The sequence below is a fragment of the Dendrobium catenatum genome, unplaced genomic scaffold (assembly GCF_001605985.2).
Source record: "Dendrobium catenatum unplaced genomic scaffold, ASM160598v2 fragScaff_scaffold_621, whole genome shotgun sequence".
In the NCBI taxonomy this organism is placed as follows: Eukaryota; Viridiplantae; Streptophyta; class Magnoliopsida; order Asparagales; family Orchidaceae; genus Dendrobium; species Dendrobium catenatum.
In genome coordinates, this window is record NW_021319083.1 from 1,952,339 (window position 1) to 1,969,761 (window position 17,423).

Consider the following 17,423-nt stretch of genomic DNA (forward strand, 5'->3'; position numbering starts at 1 on the left):
GGAGGTGTTTTGCTTTGAGAATTGCACAAAATTTATAATATATTTAAAATAGATCAAATATAATAATTTAAAATACATTAAAATTTAATTATATGATGAATTTTAAATATTTTAAAATTTCATCATATATTTATTATATTTTAGATAAAATATTAATATTTTTAAAACCTTCATTTAAAGGACTTTACATCTTTTTTATTTCAAATTATACTATCTCTTAGGCCTTTTCTCCATTAACTTTAGCCCCCGTTATCGTCCACACGTCTTGCAGGTGCCGATTGGGTTCCGCAAAACAGGTGTCCCTATTTTTCTCTTTACATCCAGATACTAACCCGTCCATCTGGGGAGGTAGGCCTTTTCATCTCTTAAGTCATAACTCCCCAGCTAGGGTTTTGGGAGGTTTCGTCACCCGCTTACGTTTAACGGCAATGGAAAAGTCTGAAGAACTGCATCAATTTCTAGAGGTATGGTTCTCGGATTCTATACTTGCTTTACTGTTGAAGCATTATGGCTGCTTGATTCTAATATACGTAATGTTAGAATCATTTTGATAGAAGGTTTGTTGCCATGCTATTCTAAAAAGAAATCTCGGTAAAGGTTCTCAGATTCTATACTTGTTTTACTGTTGAAGCATTATGGCTGATTGATTCTGATATCTATTATTTTAGAATCTTTTTGATAGAAGGTAAACGGCTTAGTGTAACTTCTTACCATGCTATTCTAAAAACAAACCTCGGTTTTGTGGCAACTCAAATCCGAATTGATTCAGCAATGAAAGGTTTAAGATGTAGGTGAGATCCAAGAAAGTTTTTATGTTGGACTGTATTATAGAAGTTGCAGAAGGATATATGTGTTATGCAAGTTATCTTTGTAGAGTAATTGTTTCATTTTGCTCAGGTTAAGGAGTAAAGAAAAATGAGGAAGGTGGTTATTTGATATGGTTGAATAAGATGTAATTGAGATTCAAGTGTTATAAGATGTCAATGTTATTAGATGTTTGTTTTATTAGATGTCAATGTTATTTGTCAAATGTTATGGGTTTGATTTAATATTATTGTATTTAGAGATCTCATTGATTATTGAAATTGTTATTGAATGGTTTAATATTATCTGGTGTACCTAGATAAGTTTATAGTGCATAATATGATATGTAGTTTGTACTATTCAAATAGCATAATTTATTAAAAAAAGCATGAGTAAGTTATCAATAGTTAAATAATTTAAGAAAGAATATACCAAAGCGAAACAAAAAAAAACCCACGTAATGACATATGAATAGATCATTGTTTAAAGATGCATCAGGGTTTGTAAAATACAATTATATTGAAAAATATACCATCATGTTATGAGAAAGAAATTATTTTTATAAATAAAACTATAATTGTTGCAATTATTGTTTACAACTTCTCACTCCCCCTTCACTTATTATTATATTGTGTTTCCCGCCTTTACTTTGAGCTAAAATTTGTCATCCATTTAGGGGCTTTTCTTATTCTCTATCCGAAACCTTTCTACAAACTAGAGAGTTGGGGTGCCAATATTTGACACGACCCAAAACCCCGACCTAGACCTGACCTGAAATTTTCGTGTTCGGGTCGACCTGGTTAGCATATGGGTCTGGTTACGGTTCGAATATCTGACCTGATTTTAGTTTTGGGTAGTGTTCGGTTCAACCCGACAACCCGATATTGACCCGAGTTTAATTTGATTTCTTCATTAATATTGTGGACTTAAACAATAAAATAAAACACAAAGAGCGGTAAACACAAGCCTAGGCCAAGTTACTTGCGAAAAGTAAAAACCACATAGCAATCAATTACTCTTGACGTTGCATACGAGATAGGTTTAAATAAGAAATCTATAATCTAACAATAAGAGTAGTGTTATGAAAGATCTCTCACACAATTCCTACTAAACACTAAGCTTTAGTGGGGCGTTGCAAGATTTTGCATGAATTAATCAAAAACACAAGCAAGGATCAACGAGGAAGGTAAGAGAGGAGGTCAGAGTTCACCCTTTGTTAAGATTCAACCCTCTTGAATGCTTGGACAATAGTTCGTGGCTGCAGGAACCTTTGGTCAGCACACTTCAACGTCCGGAAAACCGCGGGCCACGAATGGAAACTTCTCCAAACAGTTGGACAGTAAGGTGGGCAGTTGGAATCTCTGGATAGCAGCAGTTTGCTCTTGAGAAGATCTTGGACATCAGTCTTGGCTCTTGGAAAAACTCTGGACAACAACCTATAAGGCCTAGAAAAGTCGTGGACAGCTACTGTGAAAGCAGGAGGCTTCTGGACAGTAAGTTGTGATAGCCACGGGGTGCAGGACATCTGCTCTTCTTTGTTGAAATTCCCTGAGTATAGGAGGGGGAGAGGGGCGGTGGGCAAGAGAGTGGGGAAAGGAGTTATTTCAATTCCGAAAGGAGAGGCTCTCTCTTGGAAAGAAAATAAAAAGGTTTGGACTAGGGGATTTCGGCCAAGGAGGTGGAGAGGGAGTTTGAATTATTTCCAAGAGGAGAGGTTGGTCTTTAGGAAATAATTCCTAATGCTGTTCTATAGGGGGGGCCGGTGGCAATAGAGAGAGGAAAGGGATTAATGAAGCAATCAATGTTTACCTAAATTAACAAACTAAATTTGGAATGAAAGATCTCATCCCAATTTAATTCAAATTTAGATAGGCAATGTTTTAGTAAGTTTCCTAAAATAGTATTTATAAATTAGATAACTATTTCAAATTCAAATAGATTTGAGTTTGATCATTAATAAAGTTACAAAAAATATGAAATCTAATTTAGAAAATACTTGATGGCAAATGGAGATGAGGGGGAAAGCCAAGGGGATGGGCCGGCGGTGTGAGGGTGGTCGTGGATGGTGGTGGGTAGTGGATCTAGGCGACGGGTGGTGTGGGGGAATTAGGTGGCCGGTGGCTTAGGGGTTGGAAGGATCTTAGGCCGGCGGCTAGGGGATGAAGGGAAGGGAAAGAGAGATAAAGAAGAAAGGTAAGGAAGAAGAACCATGAACTCGTTCATCTCCATGGTTGGTGGGTGATCCGATTTCCCTCTTCTAGGAATTTCTCCAAGACTCACAGGCTCTCATATAAAGAGATCAATACGCAGGAAATTTTCTTTTCATCATCATCATTAACCCTCAAAGAAGAAAAGTGAGGCTTTAAATTGTCAATTCAATGAGAAAATACAAAGTACTATTATGCCCCTAGGGCTTACACATACACAAGTCCTTAAGTAAGGGCAAAAGTGCAAAAGCATAATAAAACTAATACATCAATAATAAATTTGAAAATCAAAAGTAGAGCGGTGTAATTGTGGCCATAGATCGCCGGCCACGCCTCTAATAAGCTTTCCATGTCTTGATTCATATTTTGCTGGCATTTATCGACAACTGTTAACATTTTTTCATTTCGAGATAATGGGATGACAGGATAATTGCTTGGCAAGATTTTTAATCTCTTTTATGAGTTTCCATAAAGTTTTTTTGTATTTGAGCTTCTCAAATGAATATATTGTGTTTGCGCGATTAAAAAACCCTAGGTGATGTAAAATTGTCAATCCTAAATATCACTACATATCCTTTATTCCTTTATGATTTTTATTCATATATGATTACATCTGATCCGAGCCTCTTAACTTGACGTTCTATCAGTTTGGGCCGTCCGGCTGAGGGATTAGCTTTTAGGCTTTTAGTTTTTTATTTTAATTCCCATGGAGAAATTTGATTTATTAGACGCCCCCTTTTTCAATCAGTGATATGATTTACTTATAACTATACTTCTCTAGTTATTGTCATCTTGGTTGGATGAGTGAAATGATTGCCAAAGCATAATAGGCTATCATTTTAATCTGATTGTGAAAAAAAAAAGCAATTTGCTTGTTAAATACAAGTTTATGGTCTTTATGATCTCCAATTCTTATCATCTTGGTTGGCATGTTTGCACTCTCACATTTCTATATTGTAGCTTAGATGAATGATCAATCTAAGGGAGATAATGCAGTAATTCTGATATGCTCATTGACTAATTCATCTTCTTGATGATGGTTTGTTGTGACTGACTGACTTTATAAATATTGTTGAACTTATCATTCTCTACTATAGTTTCATATTTACATTAACTTTAATAAATATTTTCATATGGATTTTTTTAGATGGAAGATTCTAACACAGTTGTTGAAAGTACTCCTTTCGATGAGAATGTGCAAGTAGGCAGTGCTCCTAATACAATTGATATAGACAATGATGATGATATATGTAATGTTGATGGAAAACATTTAGATGGCACGACTACCCTCAAGAAAAGAAGAAGAATGAATTCAACAGTTTGGGGTTATTATGAGATGTTACCTCTTCCCAGTGATGGCAAGCAAAGATGTAAATGTAAGAAATGTGGGGCAATATATCAATGTGATAGCAAGTATGACACTGGCAATTTAAGACGTCATATGCAAAATTGTAAAAAAAGAGATACTCGTGACATAGGGCAGCTTATTATGCAATTAAATGCCAGCTCGTCGATCTCCATGTCTGAATCTAGATTTGACATTCATGAGTTTCGCGATTTATTTACTGCCTGCATTATTATGCATGATCTTCCTTTTCAGTGTGTTGAATGGGTTGGTCTTCGAGCATTACTGCATTATCTCCGTCGTGATCTACCAGTTTCTAGAAATATTGCTAGAAGTGATTGCAAGAAATTATTTACTAAAGAGAAAGGGCGTATTCAAAAGGAAATTTTAAATTGTACCAGTAGAGTATCCTTGACTTCTGACTTATGGACATCAATTAATACTGATGGGTTCATTTGCTTAACTGCCCACTACATAGATAATAATTGGCTGCTGCAAAAAAAGATAATTAATTTTGGTTTCATGCCACCACCGCATGATGACATTGCTTTGTTTGAGAAGCTACATTCTTTTTTAACTGAATGGAAAATTCAGAATAGAATTTTTAGTATTACTCTTGACAATGATTCAACTAACAACGTTTCTGTTGAATTCTTAAGAAGTCAGTTAAATCTGCAAAGTGGACTATTATGTAAAGGTGATTTTTTTCATATAAGATGTTGTGCTCATGTTGTGAATCTTATCGTGCAAGAGGGAATGAAAGAGGTTGATCTCTCTGTTGCAAATATCAGAGAGAGTATCAAATATGTGAAAGGTTCACAGGCAAGAAAACAAAATTTTTTGGAATGTGTCAAGCAAAGCTATCTTGACTCTAAAAGAGGATTGAGGCAAGATGTTCCTACGAGGTGGAACTCAACATTTATCATGCTTGATTCTGCCATTTACTACAAACATGCTTTTCAACAGTTGGAACTACTGGACTCGAATTTTAAATGTTGCCCCAATAACAATGAATGGGAGAGGTTGGAGAGTATTTGTAAGTTCCTCGCTCCTTTCTATGAGATTATTTGTGTTTTTTCTGGCACAAAATATCCCACTACAAATCTCTTCTTCCCTTGTGTTTCTGCTGCTTATGCAACACTTAAGCATGAAAGGTCTTATGGTGTTGAGTACATCAAAGATATTGCAACAAGGATGATAGCCAAATTCGAGAAGTATTGGTTTGATTTCAATGTCATCTTGGCAATAGCTGTCATCTTGGATCCTAGGTACAAGTTTACATTTGTTGAGTGGTGTTATAGAAAGTTATATGGAGGTGATTACATTATTGAAACTAAAAAGGTCAGGGATAAACTATTTGCTTTATTTGCAAACTATGAAAAAGTTGAACGACAAGCTTCTGATGGGCAGTCATCAGGACCCACACAAAGCTTTCAAGCTGTTAGCCCTACGAGTTTTCCTCCTACAATTATAAAGTCACAATTTCTTCAGGTATTATTCATTGTCATTCTTTCCAACTACATTTCTACTCATTAACTTATACAATGTATGATGAACTTCATAATTAGGATTATGACTCATTCGAGAAGGAAATTACTTTGCTTAAGAAGTCACAACTTGAAATGTATCTTGAAGAACAAAAAATTGATAGGAAGGTTGAGTTAGATATATTACATTTCTGGAAAGGTTACCAGTATATGTTTCCTGAAGTGGCAGCTATGGCTCGAGATGTTCTATGCATTCCCATTTCCACGGTAACTTCTGAAAATGCGTTCAGTAACAGTGGTAGAGTATTGGATCAGTACAAAAGTGCTTTAAAACATGACATTGTCGAAGCCTTCGTTTGCACTAAAGATTGGTTATATGGAGAAAATGGTAATTGTTTAATTTAATTGAGATTCCATTTTACTGATTTTCTCTCATAAGGTTGTAGTAATACCTATTTTCTTTGTAGTTTTGAATGATCCAGAACTCGAGACTGTCACTGAGGACATCATGAACTTAAATTTATGAGAAATTGCCAGCGAAGGCGGCAATGGTTCAATTAACAGGGTAGCGTAGTTGGTGTTGGGGAGGAAGTATTAAGAACTACCTATTAATATTTTCTGAATTCTGCTGGGTTTTTGCTGGTTATGGAGGTCTGTTACCAATTATTTTGTTCTGTAACTTAACATAAGGCTGATCTGCTGATGTTTTCTACAGATTTCTTATGTTCTTGTAGTGGTGAATTTTATATATTTATGCTTCATTAATTTTTTGATTTGGTTCTTGTGGGACCTTATGGAGCTTATGCTATATCTCTTGGACTTTTCTTACCTAGTGGCTGACGGGTTCGTTCAAATCTTGTGATTTGTTGTGGCTGATGTTTATGTTCTGGAATATGGACTTCAATTTTGTATTGTTTGCTTGCTGAATATGCAAAATTTTATGCTTTGTAATTCCCTAACTTCATTCCTTTTATGGAGCTAATGCCTAATGCCATATGATTTGTAGCTTTCTTACCTAGTATACCTGTTGTGGGTTCAGTTCTATTGTGGCTGAATTTACCTGTTTTGGCCTTACGGTTCGGTTCTGTCTGGCTGCCGTTGCTGAATTTACCTGTTTGTTGAATACTGAATTCAAGCTATGAAGTGTGAAAGCTCAAGCAATGACGTACACCATCTAAACTGAAACTGAGAGTCTATTGGGGTGAATAAGTACTATTGCAACCAGGTGACATTTGTGTTATCTTTAGACCGAGCTGATACTATCTAATTAAAAATTTGAACATATACTAAACTAAGCTTAATATAAACTGCTGCCTTGGATGGTAATAGAAATAATTATTAATCACTCACGTATGTTGCACTGATACACCTATTTATGAAGGCGTGTTGTATCTGATACACCGATACACGGATATACCTCTGATACGTGTCGTATACACCAAAGTCGTATCAAATTAAAATACTGTTTAATTTCAAAAGGACACGTGTATCCGATAAGCGTGTCCGTTAAAAAACAAAAAGAAATCTGAAAAAATAGAGTATTTACTTCCGCGGCTGCGAGCAAGGTTCTCTCATTTCCGAGATGGATTTGAGTCTCTTGATAATATGGGAATATTAGAAATTATTAATCTTTTTGATGCTTTCGTGCTTTGGTGAGTCGTCCGAGATCCTTTTGATGACCTATGTTGTGTTGAAATCTATATGATATGATCGATTGCGTAAGGGTCGTAGTAGCAACGAAACCGGAGAAAGTATACAAAAAAGACAATTCTTTTCTATTATATCTTTTCTATTATGTATTATTATTATATTATTATATTCTAATTATCTAATTCTTAGAATTCTTTCTAATTAGATCAGTTATATTAGTCTTATAGTCTTAGTTTTAGTATTAGTTAGTAATCTCGGCTCGGCTAGTCCTTTCTTCTGACTGTTGGCACCAGTCCTACATTTTCTCTGTGGACCGAGGAAAAAAGGGGCTCCGTGGGAAGAGGGTTGTACCATGAGAGAAGCAAGGAGGTCAACTGCTTCAAATATACAACATGAATTTTGGCAATGCAATGGAGTTGGACCCTCATGTTGATCCGTATGAATCAGTCTTTCCACGGGGGTCCATCTTTGCCTGCTAGGCAAGAGGATAGCAAGTTACAAATTCTGTCTCTGTCTCGGTAGGACATGTATTTCTATTACTATTCAATTCATAAATGAAAATGAAGTAGTTAATGGTGGGGTTACCGTTATCCTTTTTTATTGTATGTGTTCCTAAGAAGATGATATAGAAGTTCAAAGACAAACCACTGAAGAAGCTAATCATATTATTCCTTCTATTGAATAGTTGAAACTTCATGTGCTAGACAATTTATGTTTATGCTTTTGTTGTTGTACTAGACATTTAATTACTTATATTTTGATATTATAGTCTACAAGACTACAAATGATGTTGCTGTCATTTTTTTTTATAATTTAAAATATTATGCTTTGATTGCTTTCTTATTTTTTTATGTATGATTTATAAATTATAATGTCGTGTCCGCGCTATACCCGTATCCTATATTTTTAAGAATTGACGTGTCATGTATCCGTATTATGTCGTATCCGTGTCGCCGTATCCGTATCGGTGCACATAGTCACTCACATTCCATTAGTTGTTGAATGAGTTGGAGGGTTAATATGAGCTTTTTACTTAAGCTTTCTACTATCTCCTGATTTAGAATTTTATCTACTTAATCATTTTTTTGTAGTTAAAACTACCTGAAGACAGTTTTCTCTAGGAGGTTTTACAAATTTCAATTTATTGTAATTTGATTCTTGGTTGGCTGTTAGCTATTGGTATTTACTATTGTTGAACTTAATTATTTAGTTTGTAATTCAAATCAATTGTTATTGAATGTGTTGTAGGCTCTTGCTGTTTGATACTTTGATTCATGGATCATAGTTGGCTGTAACGGTGTAACCCACTAACCTGTAAGCATGTAATTGGAAATTGCAACAAGTTAATATGCTATTGGGCCTTGCCGCCTTTGATGTAAATGTTGGCATGTTGCTGAAATTAGTGAACTGAATGTGATTATTTATATACAAATTTGAAATAGCAAAAAAGTTTCATTGTTACATTTGAGTTTGTAACAATTTATTTTCACTAATATTAATGTTAAATTATAAATCCTACTTAAATTTGTTTTTTTAATACACAGTGTTTATTTTGAAAGAATTAATTTTTTTTTTCTTTTTCCAAATTAACCGGGTTGTCGGGTTGTGTCGGGTTGTCCCGAAGCAGAACCGTGTCGGATTCGGGTTAAGAAAGTCCACCCGAAACACAAATCGGGTCGGGTTGAAAAAGGGCGGGTCAATTTTGGGTGGGTGGGTCAATTTTGTGTTGGATGCGAACCCGATCCGACAACTGGTTTTGACACCCCTACTAAAAAGGTTCACACCATCCAACGTATCCTCTTCTATTATTATATTCTCTATTTTCGAATGCTTAGCTGTTTTGATTTTTAACATGAGAGTGCTTAAGTTCTTCTCCAAGAATCGAGTGGAGGAAAGTTTGTCGGAGGGATTTTTGTGCCCTTTTGAAGACTTCAGGTGTTGTTGTGATGTGAAACTACGAAGAGTTTGTTTAGAAATTTAAAAGAAACGATTAAAGTATTGCTTCTTACGAATCTAAAACTAGCACATAAAAGTTGAGTTAGGAATTTGAAAATATCAACTTGCTTAGGCCAAAGATTCGCAATAGAGATTAACCAAACCGATTCAATCCAAGTTCTAGGAGAATTTAATATGCAAAGTACAATAACAAAACCCAACGTTTAACAACAAGAATTTCACCTTGGGGCCGTATCACTCAAAGGTTGGTGGACTTTTGGCGGAGATAGAGGATCCAAGCGATGAAGGAAGTTACCACTAGAGAAAGGGCGCCAAAGAACTTCGTCGGAGGAAAAGTAGCCGGTGGGGATGGATGGCGTAGGTGACCGTCGAGGCTCCAAGTGTGCTTTGAAAATTGCCGGTCGTAGATGCTTGCAAGGATTGGTACGACTCTCTCCAAGTACTCCTCCACGGTAGTTTCGTCTTCAAATCCTACGTCGAAACACGGTGACCGTAGGACGTTGATACTTCCGTCGGCGTTGAAGACCAATCCCCACTCAAACTCCGGATCTGCCATGCATGCTTGATGTTGGCGAATCTATCGAAGAGACGGGATTTGAGTGAAGATGAGGGGAGGATCCTTGCGTCGAGAGGGGAGGAAAATGTGGGGAGGCCGGCGGGATTTCACAGGGGCTGGGGCGGCGGGCTCCAAGTAAGAGGCTAGGGTTTGGGAAAATTGCTCCTCTTCAAATCCTTCCTAAATCTGAAATAATTTCAGATCTAAGTATATTTGGAGGGAAAAGTTTGAAGAAGCCGCGGCTTCCACTAGGGGATTCCCCATTAATGCTATTTAATGTCATGACCGTTTTGGAATCAAATTGGAGTTTTCAAATTTTCCCTTCCCAATCCACTTAAAACTGAAATTCAATTTCAGTTTTTAATAATAACAATCCTCCCTCTCCCACATTAGGCCGCGCGGCCATTGATGTCCCCCTTCTGATTACCCATTAATTTCCCTTAATTGCGATTCAAATTTGAAACCTTCTTCAAACTTTTCCCTCCAAATATACTTAGATCTGAAAATTAATTTAGATTTAGGAAGGATTTGAGAGGAGCAATTTTCCCAAACCCTAGCCTCTTACTTGGAGCCCGCCGCCCCGAGCCCCTGTGAAATCCGCCGGCCTCCCCACATTTTCCTCCCCTTCGACGCAAGGATCCTCCCCTCATCTTCACTCAAATCCGTCTCTTCGATAGACTCGCCAACATCAAGCATGCATGGCGGATCCGGAGTTTGAGTGGGGATTGGTCTTCAACGCCGACGGAAGTATCAACGTCCTACGGTCCGTGTTTCGACGTAGGATTGAAGACGAAACTACCGTGGAGGAGTACTTGGAGAGAGTCCGTACTCAATCCTTGCAAGCATCTACGACCGCAATTTTCAAAGCACACTTGGAGCCTCGACGGTCACCTACTCCATCCATCCCCACGGCACTTTTCCTTCGACGAAGTTCTTTGCGCCCTTTCTCTAGTGGTAACTTCCTTTCATCGCTTGGATCCTCTATCTCCGCCAAAAGTCCACCAAACCTTTGAGTGATACGCCCCAGGTGAATTCTTGTGTTAAACGTTGGGTTTTGTTATTGTACTTTGCATATTGAATTCTCCTAGAACTTGGATTGAATCGGTTTAGTTAATCTCTATTGCGAATCTTTGGCCTAAGCAAGTTGATATTTTCAAATTCCTAACTCAACTTTTAATTGCTTAGTTTTCAGAATTCGTAGGAGCAACACTTAAACTTCTTTTTAATTTCTAAACAAACTCTCGTAGTTTCTCACATGCATATTTGTATCAGAGCATGGCAGCATGCTGTTGGTCAGGCTAGATGCATCCTAGGTGTCTCCTTTAGGTTCTTAATTGCGCATGCATGAAACATCATCTTAAATAGTTAAGCCTACTGTTTTTCTTTTGCTGTCCTTAAATTCCTGCATTAGAATTTCATTCACATGCTGTATTAAGATGTTAGTGCTGCCATCATTCATTCACATTCATAATAGTCTAGGCCACTTAGACTTTTGCTGTTCACTGTTTTTTCTGCACTTTGTTTCACCCTAGAGCGAGTTTCAGGTTGTAGTTAGGTTGCTGTCCACCAATTTCCTGCACCGATTAAGGCACCCGTTAGTGACCCTAAATTCACTGTTTAGTTGCTGCCTCACCTGAAAATCATTGCCTAGAACATTAGGACTTCACCCATCTTTGTGTTGCTGTCCACAACTTACAGCTGCTGTAATTTGCAATTTCAGCAAGCATTTTTAGGGAGTTCTATGCTGCCTTGGACATAGAACCTTCCTAGTAATCCTCAAATCCCAACCATGGATCCCACTCAATCTCAGAGCACCTTAGACATGATGTAGGCCAGTGGGCACAATGTGCCAGCAAAATTAGAGCACCCAAACGAGTGTTCGGACCTTAAGCTGCATTACTAGGAGAGACTGTAACACAATTGAACGGATCGGACACCCGGCTTAATCTACACGCCATCTTAGACCTCAATCACCTTTATGGATAGGATGCCCGAACCGAGTACGGACTCCAGAATTACTTACCGACCCAACCACACCCATCAAGAACGGTAGTCGTGACGCGCCTTGGCAATAGACAATGACGCCCAGCTCCTTAAGAGTCATGAATAGAGCCCCGACTTTTAGAAAGAACGTTAGAAACCCCACGGTTTTCCTTCGATTGGATTAAAAGAGATGGACAGGTTACTATTAAATGTAATAAACAAAAATTTCAGGAAAGAGAAGAGAAAGTTAGGTGTCGCCGGAATGAACATTGACGGGTAATAGCCAAGCCAATACTAGGATTAACGTGAGCCAACGATGAGAGAGCCGACGGAAATAGCCCCATAAACGCTCGACTGGGAGCGAATTGAACAAGTAACTGTAAAAGGAAATACCTTCCTACCCTCGTACTACTCCCCAAGACTCCTAGATGTTGGAATAAGGCTACCAAGGAAGTAAGCCCATTAAGGAATCACATCTCCACGTTTGATATTCCAATTCGTGCTTGTCTACGGGAGACGCAACACCACTCCACAAACTTTCTTCACATGTTTAGAGCGGATTGAGAGAAGACCCTTAAAATGAGCCTCTTTGCTCGAGGAACCTACCACAGTTGAAGCTGCCTGATAGCTCTTTTATTAGTAAACCTTGAAAGTCATAAAAGCCACAGCCCTACAGTGACCCACAAGGATCCTAGTCCTCAACCATTATCTCCTCTTTGCAAGTCTCCGGGTGACAATCTTAAACAAACCCACTGGACCCTCTGTATGTCGGCACTGCTCCTAAACCAAGCCCCACCGGTCGATCAGACTATAAGGGAAACAACACCAGAACGGAGCAGACAACCCCAAACCATGCGGCACTAAGTGTTTTAGATGCCATGGTACGACCCATGATGCTTCTCAGTCTCCAGCGCCATTGAAAGGTCACTATTAATTGAGTGAAGTGACGGAGATAAGAGAATGAACCAGAGACTGACTGTGTCCACCATTATGGACGTAACGATGAGGCGTCATTTTCGACGAAGAAATATCTGTTGTTCACTGCCTTCAAAAGATGAAACCTCATAGACTGGGTTGTTAGGTGTGCCTGTTTTGCCCAAACCTAAACTAGCATGAGCGACGGCTGGCGATAACTCGATTCTTCTACATTTCACTAAGATTTGAGACAAAATTGCAATTCATAATAAGACAGAGGAAGTTTGCATAACCGTATCTTCAGCCTATGATTTCGAAGCTGCAATTGAGGACTCACCCACACACCGAACCCCCTACCAAATTTGCTTGTAAACTCGTACCACCTTGGAAGTTAAAAGATAGAGTGGTTTCCTATTAGATTTCGTGGGATACAGGAGAAATCTGGTGTGGGATGTTTTGATGATGTGTGGTCAAATCATCCTTGGCAGCCCTTAGGTTGTTCGACAACGATGTACACATTTATGGACGATCAAACACCTTGTGATTTGAACACGAGGGCAGAAAAGATCAAATTCATTTTACCACTCAACCTAAGCATAAAGAAGAAGTAAGCCCAAACTACCTGAAACCAACAACTGGCGTAACTTGATAACTGCTAAGGACCTAGGTATGGAACTGAGTCTGGAGAGCCCCTCTTTACGTGCTGAGTAGCCGGGGAAATAAGTGTAGACCAGAAGAACCGATTCCCGAAGAGTTTAAACCCCTTTGGAGACTTTTTCGATGTCTTTCCTGACGATTTACCCAACCATACTGCCACCTCTAAGGAATATCAACATGCCATAGACCTAGTGCCGAGCGTCCTTACCATAACCTACCCATTACGAGATAACCCTACTGAACACGAGGAGCTCAAAAGACAAGTGGATGAATTTGTTACAGCGAGGTTCATTAAGGAGAGCCTTAGTCGTGTGTGGTTCCTGCCCTTCTTACCCATAAGAAGGATGGACGTGGAGAATGTGCGTTGATAGCCGTGTTATCAACAAAAATCACCGTCAAGTACCAAGCTTCCCAATCCTCGCGTTAGATGACATGTTGGACATGAATGAACGGAGCACCATTTCCAGATCAATCTTAAGAGCGGCTAATCACCAAATTAGGATCGTCGGGGGATGAATGGAAAACGCTGCTTCCGTTCAAGACCAAAAGTGGGTTATACGAAGTGACAATAATCCTTTTGGATTTAGTAATAACGCGCCTAGCATCTTTCATGAGGTAATGACTCATATCCTTAACCTTTACTTGGGAAATTTGTTGTAGTATCTCGAGACATTCTGATCTACAGTCGTTCTTGATACAACACTTGAAGTCACCTACGACAAATCTGCGAAATTTTGAAGAAAGAACAGATGTATGCCAACCCTAGAATGCACTTCCCACGAATCAAGTAAACTTTCTTGGTTTATTTCTTCCCAGGCTACTGGCCGACCCCGAAATGTGCGAGCAAATCAACGATGGCCTAATACCAAAATATTAGAAGATGCAGGAGTATCACGGACTGCCACGTTTTAAGGATGATTATCAGGAACTTTAGCACCATCGTGGGCTCCCATTAACTGATTGTTTAAAGAAAGAGATTTTGTCTGGACGACATCATCCACCAAGGCTTTGGAAAATAAAAAGAAGAATGGTTGAGCACCACATCATGTTTTACCCATTTTTCGAAAGTTTTTGAAGTAACCTGCGACGCATCTGGTATAGATAGGAAGATATCCAAGAAGACACCCGGTTGCCTACTTCAGTGAGAAATTAAATGACATCAGAAACGATATCCACCTACGATAAGGAATTCTACGCCATATTCAATCCCTTAAGTATTGAGACATTACCTCTTCCCCAGGAATTCGTTTATTCTTCTCTTTGACCATGAAGTTTTACGATATATCAATTCACAAAGAAAACTGATTGCCCGCACGGAAGATGGGTTGAATTTCCTGAAGAATACCACTTACACCATTAGCACAAAGCTGGTTCTGAAAACAAGGCTGCCGATGCACTAAGTCGTAGAATGATGGTTACGCGTGAGATAAGGACAGAAGTGATGGGTTCGAGCAAATTAAAGAAAACTTATTCGACTGCCCCCCGATTTGGAGAAACCTATTCTAAGTCTAACAACCGGGACGAGCTTATCATAGGAGATTTTATACTGGAAGAGATACCTGTTAAGGCTCAAAAACTTTGCATTCCCACAACGTCACTCAGAAATTCTTGTGTGAATACATGAGGAGGTTTAGCAGGTCACTTTGGTCAAGCCAAGACCATCGCAGCGGTTGAGAATCGTTTTTACTGGCCAAGTCTTAAGAAGGACGTTAGCAGATTATAAGACGGGTCACACCTGTCAGCTGGCCAAACAACGAAAACAAAACACGGCCTTTACACACCCCCTCCCCGTGCTAACAACCTTGGCAGTGATGTCAGCATGGACTTTGTTTTAGGCTACCCAAGACCGTAGGAACATGACTCAGTCTGTATATGTTCGATAGGTTTTCTAAGATGGCCATTTCTCCCTTGCTCCAAGACTTTCGACGCCTCTAGAGTAGCAAACTGTACTTTGATAGATTGTAGACTTCACGGGTTCCTAAAACTATAGTTCGGACCGAGATGTCAAATCACCTTTTATTTTTGGAAGACCTTATGGCATAAAATGAGGAACAACTGCAATTCTCTACCCCTTCACCCCCAAACAGACGGTCAACGGAATAGTGAATAGAGTCTAGGAAATCTGTTAAGACCTTGGTTGGAGAAAACATTAATGACTGGGACTCTAAGTTGCCTATAGCTTTTGCCTACAATAACTCTGTGAATCGAACTACTGTCTTAGCCTGCAGAAATGTGTACGGATACCTTCCCCACCAAACCCTTCTTGATCCCCATGAGCAAGTGAGTTAGAACATCTGAGTCAGCACATCATATGCATCGCATCTACAGGAGTTACATAAAGAAATTAAAAGAAAATTGAGAAAGTAATGCCAACTTATAAATTTATGCTGATCATAAAAGAAGAGCTAAGGTTTGAAATTGAGAGACTGTGATGGTTCGGATCCGTCTGGAGCGTTTTCTCCTGGATCCGCAAGAAGCTGCCATGCGAGAAGCATCGGACCGTTTAAGATAATTTCAAAGTGAATGACAATGCTTACGTGCTAACCTTCCCGAAGGTTTCAATATTAACCCACATTTAACATTGAGATTTAGTAGCCTTCGAGGGACCAGAATTTAACCCATGCATCCACTTACAAATGTATGCTAGACCATACCTGTGTGAGATCCCCAAACCTCCTCCACTCCCAAAATTACCCCCTTACCCAATGCGGAGATAGTTGAATCCATATTAGAGATGAGATCATTACTACGAAAGGAGCGGAGCGAAGGTACTTAGTCCACTGGAAAGGGACCCCCGACGGAGGATACGTGGGTGACCGAGAGAGGGCTGTAGAGTAGTAGATCAGTAGCTTCTAGCAGTGGTACGAGAGTCTCTAGGAACACGATCTAGCTTTTTCTCCCACCTGGGGAGAATGATGAGACATCGACACGCTACCGACATGTTATCGCCGGCGAAACCGCAGATCGACGGCCACGATTCAGCGCCTCTACTTCTGATATTAGATTCATGATGATTTCATTATTATTGTCTTTTATTTACTGTTTCCCATTTTACCCCTGTGGGATTATGTCTTATTGTAGCCCAAGGGCATTTGAGTACTTTTATTTCCGTTGTTTAAAGACCTATTTATAGGGTCTCACTGCTATTATTATATGTATGAATATTTGAATAAAATCTATGTTTTATTTTCTATTTCGTCTTGCATTGAGTGCTTGAGAAGGAGAGAGCTCAGGGAGCAATTCGCAAGCTCACCAATCGTTGGAAGAGCCTTCGATTTTGTGTAGATTGTCTTTATCTCTCGCTCGTTTTCATACCCATTTCCCTCCCCTCCTCACAAGAACAGCCTTCCCCTCTCCATTGGCCGCCGCCCTGGACATCCACCACCAGCCCATCACCGGCTCCGCGACCACCCCACCGACGCCCCACTCAACCGTCCACCCATCTCTCCCTCACACCCAATTTTGAAAATTTGAAAATTTCAATTTCAGATTCTTTCCAAATTTGGAAATTCCAAATTGGAAAGTTTTCATGAGGGTTTTCTCATTTTCAAATCATTTATATTGGATTTTAATCGCGTTGTGCCGCCTCACTAATCACGTGAGAGCCACCTCACGAATTCCTTCTCCCCTTCTCAGCACCCCGGCTCCACTAGGGGATCCCCATTATTTGCTATTTAATATCATGACCGTTTTGGAATCAAATTGGATTCAAAATTTCCCTCCCAATCCACTTAAAATGAAATTCAATTTCAGTTTTAATAATAACAAATCTCCCTCTCCCATTGTGCCGCCGGCCCATTTGATGTCCCCTTCTATTATCTATTAGATCCTCCTTAATGCATTCTAAATTTTGAAACCATTCT

At 39.0% G+C, this 17,423-nt stretch overlaps 1 protein-coding gene across 4 annotated transcripts in view; it reads left to right on the forward strand.

Annotated features, from left to right (window-relative positions):
• The first annotated feature begins 323 nt into the window (after nt 1–323).
• Nucleotides 324–17,423, forward strand: part of LOC110111811 (mitochondrial import inner membrane translocase subunit TIM8) — a 28,378-nt gene continuing 11,278 nt past the window's right edge. Inside the window, exons 1-4 of one of the 4 annotated variants that reach the window (XR_003700800.1) lie at nt 344–464; nt 5,108–5,847; nt 6,067–6,231; nt 6,311–6,493. Coding sequence is in view for 2 of the 4 variants with exons in the window: in XM_028695083.1 (XP_028550916.1) it covers nt 429–464 (36 nt within the window). In the remaining 2 variants the exon portion in view is untranslated. Of the gene's footprint in view, nt 465–5,107; nt 5,848–6,066; nt 6,232–6,310; nt 6,495–17,423 lie in introns of those variants that run through there. The other 3 variants (XR_003700801.1, XM_020843830.2, XM_028695083.1) reach the window with 3 other exon arrangements.